Source organism: Otolemur garnettii, unplaced genomic scaffold (genome assembly GCF_000181295.1).
Source record: "Otolemur garnettii isolate 467f Iridium unplaced genomic scaffold, OtoGar3 scaffold00140, whole genome shotgun sequence".
NCBI classification, from domain to species: Eukaryota; Metazoa; Chordata; class Mammalia; order Primates; family Galagidae; genus Otolemur; species Otolemur garnettii.
In genome coordinates, this window is record NW_003852535.1 from 3,388,184 (window position 1) to 3,397,278 (window position 9,095).

A 9,095-nucleotide genomic window follows, 5' to 3' on the forward strand; every position below is an offset into this window, starting at 1 on the left:
GTCCTGTAAGATGTGAGCTGATGCCAAAATAACAAAGACTGGGGTTGTCAAATTTAGCAAATAAGAATACAAGATGCCCAGTCAAATTCGAATTTCAGATTCATGAATATTTTTTCATTCTAAGTATGCCCCATACAATATTAGGGATAGACCCATACTTAATAAAAAAATTAATTGATCTGAAATTCAAATTTGACTTGGAATCCTGTATTTTCTCTGACAGCCTTTCTCAAAGATAGACTGTTTGAACCTGTCCACTAAAAAGCACAGTAACTCCTCAAGAGGCCCCCAAACTTCCCAGAGCCCAGTCTCATCACTAAAAGAAAGACAATAAAACCTCACTCAGTCCCCTCCTGCCCCCAGCTGTCCAAATGGGCCCTACCAGTACATCCCTCGCCCCACTCCCACTTCAGTTCACTCTCTCCTGCCCTTTATACCCACTTGGAGAAAGTCCACTGACACAAGGAATACTCGGAGGGTTAATCCTTCTGATACCAAGTCATACTTTAACTCATTCCATCCAGACCAAAGATTAAAAGCTGCCCATGGAAGGGTCAGGGCTACAGCAGACCCTGAAAGCTGAGCTTTCCCCGACCCCCGAAGTAAGGAAAAGCTGTAAGGAGAAGGGAGGGACAGAGCAGGGAGTGAGGGGAAGAAGGAGGGGCAGGCTGCTGTCCCCCCACAGAGCCAGCTCAGATTCAGCTCTAGCAGCAACCCAGCTGCAGAGGCAACGGCAGCCCTGCTCCTCCAGAGAAGGACAGCAGGCAAACAGACAGACAGAGGTCCTGGGACTAGAAGGCCTCAGCTCCTAACAGCTTGGCTGGGCCTGGCCCCATGGCCTTCAATGACCTCCTGAAGCAAGTGGGGGGCGTCGGCCGCTTCCAGCAGATCCAGGTCACCCTGGTGATCCTCCCCGTGCTCCTGATGGCCTCCCACAACACCCTGCAGAACTTCACTGCCGCCATCCCCACCCACCACTGCCGTGCACCTGCCCACGCCAACCTCAGCAAGGATGGGGGACTGGAGGCCTGGCTGCCCCGGGACCAGCGAGGGCGAAGGGAATCCTGCCTCCACTTCACCTTCCCCCAGTCGGGACCACCCTTCCCCAATGGCACAGAGGCCAACAGCACAGGGGCCACCGAGCCCTGCACCAATGGCTGGATCTATGACAACAGCACCTTCCCATCCACCATCGTGACTGAGGTGAGGACCTGGGGCTCCCCACTTGATGGGCCATCCAAGCTCTGCCTTCCCTTCTGAGACAGACAGACAGATACACACACACACACACACACACACACACACACAGAGTCTCAAGTTCTCCAGGGACCAAAATAGGAAGATGGAGAAAGGGATTCAAGATGGGGGCCTTTGTAAAAAAGGTAATAAATGCGGGTGGTGCCTGTGGCTCAGTGGGCAGGGTACCGGCCCCATATACCGAGGGTGGTGGGTTCAAACCTGGTCCCGGCCAAACTGCAATAAAAAAATAGCCAGGTGTTGTGGTGGGCACCTGTAGACCCAGGAAGCTGAGGTGAGAGAACCGCCTAAGCCCAGGATTTGGAGGTTGCTATGAGCTGTGATGTCACGGCACTCTACCGAGGGCAAGAAAAGTGAGACTCTGTCTCTAAAAAAAAAAAAAAAAAGTATATATGCATTTTAAAAAATGCTCTGAGCTCCTGGGACCAGGGAGGGACACACAGGGAAAGTACCAGGAGATAAGAGTGACATGGACCCCAGAGGACCAGCCTACCACCCTGGAGGAGGGGAGGGGCACTCCCTGAAGCCAGGCTCATCTCTGTCTGACCCTTGCTCCTGCTCCCACAGTGGGACCTCGTGTGCTCTCACAGGGCCTTACGCCAGCTGGCCCAGTCCTTGTACATGGTGGGGGTGCTGCTCGGAGCCATGATGTTCGGCTACCTGGCAGACAGGTCAGTCCTGGGAGGGGCCAAGGGCTGGGCCTAGAGACTCCATGGCTGCCGGCTCCTCAGGAGGCCTAAGGGGAGGTTGGGATTCCCAGCTGGGGCTGCTTTGAGAATGTATAGCACCAGCCTCAGAATAACTCAGAGGTCCTCCAAAGACCCCCAGGCTGCATCCAGGGCAAGCCTTCCTCTCCCAGCCTGGTCTGGCATCTGTCAGTCCTCAGGCCACTGCTGCAGGTATCCCCTCCCCTCACAGGCTGGGCCGCCGGAAAGTGCTGATCTTGAACTATCTGCAGACAGCTGTGTCAGGGACCTGCGCGGCCTTCGCACCCAACTTCCCTGCCTACTGTGCCTTCCGGCTCCTCTCTGGCATGTCCCTGGCCAGCATCTCCCTGAACTGCATGACGTTAAGTGAGGGATGCTTTCTGCTCACTCCCCTCTGCCCACCCAGCCCAGCAGCCTCTCTGCAGCCACTCTCCCAGCCCACCCCTCCTGAGTCCTGCCTGCCCTCTACCCTCGCTCTTGGGTCTGCCTTTCTAGCCAATAGAGCAACTTTTTTCTCAGGCTCATGCCATCCTGACCCCTCCCTTAGAAATGGGATTGCAAATTCCATTGAAAGAGGCAGCAGGTCATGTACATGACTGAAGCAGACCAAGCACAGGAGGCATTAGTGAGCGGTGAGAACTGTATCCAAAGGAGAGACACACCCACCAGAGGCCACAGACACTCAGATGCTCCAGTCAGGTCCTTGGCTGTTAGATCTTCTTCCTTGTTTTTGATTAATGTAAAATATCCCAGTTTTTTAATGTTTGCAATTAACTATAAAGCCAGCATCATGCAGACCAGACACAGTTATGCACTGAGTCAGTTCTATCCCTGGGCAGCCTCTGATAGGTCACCCTCCTTAACCCCGTTTCTCAGATGAGGGACCTGAGGCTCAGAAGAAGGGAAAGGATTTATCCAAGGTCCTACCTCAAGCCCAGAAGAGAATCTAAGGATTTGGGATTCTCTAGACTAAAGGAGTTAACTGAGACTGGGCTAAGCTGTAGGCAGGACACATAATGAATCCAAGCCACTGCCCTAATATCTGAGTCAGGAGCCCACCAAGAATAGAGTTGAGCCTCTTCAGATCACAGCAGAGAGGTGGTCCTGCTCTTACCTTGATGTTCCAGGATGGAGGAAAACCACTGCCTCCTCCAAGCCACTCTGCCCGCTGAGGGTGGACTCCAGCCCAGCAGAGGAAAGGGGTGGTGCCAAGGACTTGCTGAGTCGTCCAACAGGCGCCGAAAAGAAAAGGGGCTGTAGCCAAGAGAGCAGCCTGAGGAGGAGCAAAAAAAAGTATTAGGAGAACAGAGGGAGGGATCCTGTGGATTCTGAGCTCACCTCCCCGTCCCTACCTCCACCCAAAGTGTCCCATACCCTAGCACCCAGCCTCACGTGGTACATCTTCCACTGATCCTTAGGACAGACTGAGGTCTGGATGGAGAGAAGGGCCTTTTCCTGCCCAGCAGCCCAGTTGGTTGCACCACCCTGTTCCAACCCTCTTTTCAGGTGTGGAGTGGATGCCCATCCACACACGGGCCTATGTGGGCACCTTGACTGGCTACGTCTACAGCCTGGGCCAGTTCCTCCTGGCCGGCATGGCCTATGCTGTACCCCACTGGCGCCACCTGCAGCTGCTGGTCTCTGTGCCTTTTTTCGCCGTCTTCATTTACTCCTGGTGAGTGGGGCCCAGGACAGGAAGCAGTTGCCACAGGAGAGGACATCTCCCAGAACTCAGCATACAACCCACCCCACAGAATCAGAGAAGGTCAGAGCCAGAAGGTCACAATCAGTCTGATGCCTCAGTGTGACAGATGGGAAACCGAGGCTATGAGGAGAAGGCTTTGCCCCAGGATGTGCAATTCCCTGCCTCCCCTCACCTCTCTAGGCTGCCTGCACTGCCCCCTACCCAGCTCCCAAGAGCTGAGCTTCTGGGTTGGGGAATGGGTCGTCACCAAGCTGGACACTTCCTTGTGGTCCCAGAGAGGGACTTGGCAAGGCTCCTGGGCTCCCAACCTTAAACAAATTCCCACGGCAGGCCCCAGAAAGCCTGCCCCAACTCATGGGAACTGAAGCCAGGCCGACAACCCCCACCCTCACTCCCAGGTTCTTCATCGAGTCGGCCCGCTGGTACTCCTCCTCTGGGAGGCTGGACCTTACCCTGAAGGCCTTGCAGAGAGTGGCCCAGATCAATGGGAAGCAGGAAGAGGGGGCCAAGCTGAGTATGGAGGTGAGACCCCCCTGAGACTTCCCATGACAGCCCCAAGCCCCAAACCTAGGAGGAGTCCTTGACTAAGTCCTTAGGCTGGGAAAAGCCCAGGCCCTGAGCCCTGCCTGTCCCAGCAGGTGCTCCAGGCCAATCTGCAGAAGGAGCTGACCGTGGGCAAAGGCCAGGCCTCGGCCACTGAGCTGCTGCGGTGCCCGGCCCTGCGCCGCCTCTTCCTCTGCCTCTCCATGCTGTGGTAGGCACGGACAGACAAACTGACGGACAGGGACACAGACAGAGATAATATGCTGGCTGGGGAGGGAGCAGACCCCATGGGTGGCAGAAGCCAGATGAGAGGGAGGAAAAGTCAGCAGTCCTCTCTGAGCAGCAGTAATCCCACAGCAGGCAGAGTCCTGCAGAACCAGGCACTCTCCAGGCTCAACTCAGCCCAAGTCTCCAAACTGGACACCACTCCCCCACCTTCTTCTCCTTTCACCAATCCTGTTCCAATGATGGAAACACCTCATCAGAACTAGTGGCCTACAGAGCCAAAGAATGACATCATGGAGGCAGAGGCCAGTCTGGCTTGCAAAATATGCGGAGACATTACTCACTTGATGAAGCCTGCCAGAAACACAGGCACAGGCAATAAGAAGACTAAAACTTATCTCCAAAAGAACACTTTGGTGAAGGCTGATCTAAGCCAAAAATCTTCCTTTCCCTTTGCAACACTCCCTATCATCCTTCCTTCCTGTCTCCACAGTCGTCCCCAGGCAGTAAAGGGAAATGTGGGTCAGAAAGAACAGTCCTGACAATGAATTCCTTGTTTCCAATATGGGATTTACTCTCACTTGTGAGTTCTATCCAATAATGTGAACTACATTTTGTGTCTTAAAAAGCACAACACTCATCCCAGGACCATGGACAGGTCCCAGAAGGCTCCTGGTTTAGATACCCGCTGCTCTTCTTCAGCCCAGCATACTAGATAAGATAAAGACTAAAACTATGTAAATCTACATAGCAACTAAGTGAAAACTCCCCAGTACACTGGGGACCTTAGTTATCAGAGCATAAGAAGACTGCCCAAATAGTTAAACTATGCAATTTAAGCATACATTTAACTATTTGAAAGAATATTAGCCAAGGCACATTCCAGCTCCTTAAGCAGGGTACCCCATATAGCTCATCTCTGTTCTGAAAGAGCACCCCCAAGACTCCTTAATAAACTGCATCCCCTCACCCCATTTCCCAAACTAGGTTTGCTACTAGCTTTGCCTACTATGGGCTGGTCATGGACCTGCAGGGCTTTGGAGTCAGCATGTACCTAATCCAGGTGATCTTTGGTGCCGTGGACCTGCCTGCCAAGCTTGTGTGCTTCCTTATCATCAACTCCCTGGGTCGCCGGCCTGCCCAGATGGCCTCACTACTGCTGGCGGGCATCTGTATCCTGGTCAATGGGGTAGTACCCCAGGGTGAGTACCCATGGATACCTTGGCCCCTCATCCTTAGCCCCATCCCGACATACAACCCAACCTCTCAGAAGCGAGGGAACCAATTCCTCCAAGCCCCCACTCCCAAGCTCCCCTCCTTTCTCTCTAGACCAGTCCATTGTCCGAACCTCCTTTGCTGTTCTGGGGAAAGGCTGCCTGGCTGCCTCCTTCAACTGCATCTTCCTGTATACTGGAGAACTGTACCCCACAATGATCCGGTTAGTGGGAACCTACTGGGCAGGGGTATCTTGAGTAAAGACATTCTCCTGTGAACAAGTCAGACCCCAGAGCACAGTCCAGTGCACCCCAACCAAAAGGCCCCCTCCTCACTCTCACCAGCACAAGCCCCTCAATACATACTTTGTGGCCTCGCTCACATGGGCGTTTCTGTCCTCTAAGTACTTGCCTGACAGCAGAAGATCTTACTGGAGCAGGGTGGGAGTCAGGAAGACACATCTCAGAGGCAATGAATGGTAGTACTCCCTTAATTTCCAAGCATGAGTTAGAAGCTCCCACCAAACCTAAAATCTATCTATAAACCAAGTGGTACATCTGCAAGCCAAGACCACACACATGAAAACAATTTCCTGTCACAGAAACCACACCTGACAGTACGCCAACAGTAGGGACAAACATACCGTTACTTTTATGACTGCCAAGATAATGGGAGGGGTGTTTTTGCATTAAGAAACAGGAAACAGGCTCGGCGCCTATAGCTCAACTGGCTAAGGCGCTAGCCACGTACACCTAAGGTGGCGGGTTCGAATCCCCAGCCCAGACCCGCCAAACAACAATGACGGCTGCAACCAAAAAATAGCCGGGCGTTGTGGTGGGCACCTGTGGTCCCAGCTACTTGGGAGGCGGAGGCAGGAGACTCGCCTGAGCCCAGGAGTTGGAGGTTGCTGTGAGCTGTGATGCCACGGCACTCTACCCAGGGGGACAGCTTGAGGCTCTGTCTCCAAAAAAAAAAAAGAAAAAGAAACAGGAAACAGTCTATTCTATTATCAGGATATAAAATTCCCATAAGATGTTAAAGAAATGTCAGGCTTTCCTAGACTATTTGGAAAGAAAACCCTGAGGGGTCCTGGTTACTGTCCTGTGTCCTTATGGGATTTTAGGGGAAAGAAAAATAATACAAAGCACTTACTATGTGCCAGGCAGTATCTTAAACTTTTTACACATATTAACTCACACAATCCTCATAGCAAGCTATGAGGTAGATACTATTATTATTCCCATTTTACAAATGTCAAACCGGGGCCGCAGGAAGCTTAAGTAACTTCTCCAAGATCACACAGCCAGCAAATGGTGAAGAATGCATTTTGAACCCCAAGCAGTTTGTCTCTGGAGTCAATGTTTTCAAATTCTTCTCTTATACACAATGTTCTTAACATGTTCTCAACAAGCAGATTCCAGCCTCTTGCCCTAGGGATTCTTTTTTTTTTTTGAGACAGAGCCTCAAGTTGTCCCCCTGGGTAAAGTGCTGTGGCATCACAGCTCACAGCAACTTCCAACTTGTGGGCTCAAGCGCGTCTCCTGCCTCCGCCTCCCAAGTTGCTGGGACCACAGGTGTCTGCCACAATGCCTGGCTATTTTTTTTCGGTTGCAGCCATTATTGTTGTTTGGTGGGCCCAGGCTGGATTTGAACCCGCCACCTTAGGTGTATGTGGCTGGCGCCTTAGCCACTTGAGCCACAGGTGCCAAGCCTTGCCCTAGGGATTCTAATCCAGTAGTTTGATGTGGGGCTTGGGCAACTGACAAAGCCTGCTGCGATCTGAGAACCATCCATCTAACTCAACTGTTTCATTTGACAATGAAGGAAACTGAGGCCCAGAGAGTGAACAGGGTTTGACCAAGGTCACACAGCAAATTAAGGGCAGAGGCAAAATTCTAATCTCTGGTCTCTGATTCTCTGCCCAAGAGCCTTTTCCAGCATCTCTATTTAAAACATTACCAAAACAAATGCCAAATTGGTTTGCTAGTCAAATGAAGAAAGAGGAGGTACCAGGGGCACCCTAAGATACCTGAGCTGTTTCCCCCCAAACTTGGCCAGCCCCTCAGCAGTCATGCCAGAATCCTAACCACCCCCCACCCACGGCCCACAGGCAGACAGGCATGGGGATGGGCAGCACAATGGCCCGCGTGGGCAGCATCGTGAGCCCACTGGTGAGCATGACCGCTGAGCTCTACCCCTCCGTGCCACTCTTTATCTTCGGCGCTGTCCCCGTGGCTGCAAGTACTGTCACTGCCCTCCTGCCGGAGACTCTGGGCCAGCCACTGCCGGACACAGTACAGGACCTCGATAGCAGGTGGGTCCCCACCCAAAGAGAAACAGTGACTCACCCTAGGTCACGCAGGCTGGGGTAGCACTGAGACTCAAGCCCACGCTTCCTCTTCCAGACCAGAACTCTTTGTCACTTTACCCACAGTTGGCAGAGACTCTTTTAGAATCCTTTCTGGGGCTCCTAGCTCCAGGGAACAGTAGATGCTTGGGGCAAAGAATAGGTGTCTGGGAATAGCTAAGTGGAGAGCCCCTGAGGAGTCCCCAACTCCTAGCCCTGGTCTGAAGGCCACATACCCAGTCTACTGCTCCCCTGCCTCCCAGGAGGAAAGGGAAACTGAGGCGACAGCAACAAGAGCAACAGAAGCACATGGTTCCACTCCGGGCCTCAGCACAAGAGAAGACTGGACTCCAGGACTGAGAAGGAGACTTACAGAGCCCTAAAGGGAGTGAGGGTGTTCCAGTTTGGGGCCACTCACACAAGGAGGGGGAGGGGAGAAGGTAGCCCAAGTATGGGGGCTGTGGTTCAGGGAAGCACCTCCCCAGGGGTCCCCCTCCCTGAACAGACCCCACCAAGACCACATCATTAAAAGTTTTGGTTGCATGCAGTGTCTCCCCATGTCTCTCCTGTCACAAATGGAACAGCCACTCCACACCCCCAGACAGCTTTCAGCCCAAAAGGTCACGCTGTACCTTCCCACCCCCTCCACCCTCAGGACTTTATAAACCATCCAATTAGAAAGGACTCTCTTGCCTTGGGCCTCCTCTCTGTCCCTCTTTCCCTTCCTCCTTTCTCCCCCCTCTTCTAATCTATTCAAATATTCCTGTAAGTTTTACCTAAATATCTATGCCCCTCCCTTCCCTGCTGGACCAGAAATTCACAAGGGACTGAAATGAAAGTAGCCAATCAGAGGCTTTGTTTCAGGCTCCTCCTCCTCTGTGAGAGCAGGTAGGAACCTTGGCAAAGGAAGGAAAAAGGACAAAAGCCTAAAGTCAGGATGTTGGCCCCTCCAGCAGCATAGTCAGGAGGTTAGACTCTAGCATCCAGCAGGATCCAGGCTCCAAACCAGTTTGCCACCTCCAGCTCTGGGTGAGCCTGCTAGCTAACATAATCCTGCCCACTGCTCTTCCTGAGCTTTCTTTGTTGCTCTGCCTCC

At 52.7% G+C, this 9,095-nt stretch overlaps 1 protein-coding gene across 4 annotated transcripts; it reads left to right on the forward strand.

Annotated features, from left to right (window-relative positions):
- The first annotated feature begins 508 nt into the window (after positions 1–508).
- On the forward strand, positions 509–8,541 carry SLC22A6 (solute carrier family 22 member 6). Of its 4 annotated transcripts, none has more exons than XM_003798699.1 (10): positions 509–1,203; positions 1,825–1,928; positions 2,176–2,330; positions 3,471–3,639; positions 4,068–4,191; positions 4,308–4,423; positions 5,425–5,639; positions 5,767–5,875; positions 7,763–8,005; positions 8,266–8,541. In XM_003798699.1, exons 1-10 carry the CDS (start codon positions 835–837, stop codon positions 8,357–8,359), a joined length of 1,698 nt encoding a protein of 565 aa, XP_003798747.1. In that variant the 5' UTR covers positions 509–834; the 3' UTR covers positions 8,360–8,541. The 4 variants fall into 4 exon arrangements, with proteins under 4 accessions (XP_003798747.1, XP_003798746.1, XP_003798749.1 ...); XM_003798698.1 differs by having other exon boundaries at positions 7,763–7,966; XM_003798701.2 differs by having other exon boundaries at positions 7,895–8,005.
- The last annotated feature ends 554 nt before the right edge of the window (positions 8,542–9,095 follow it).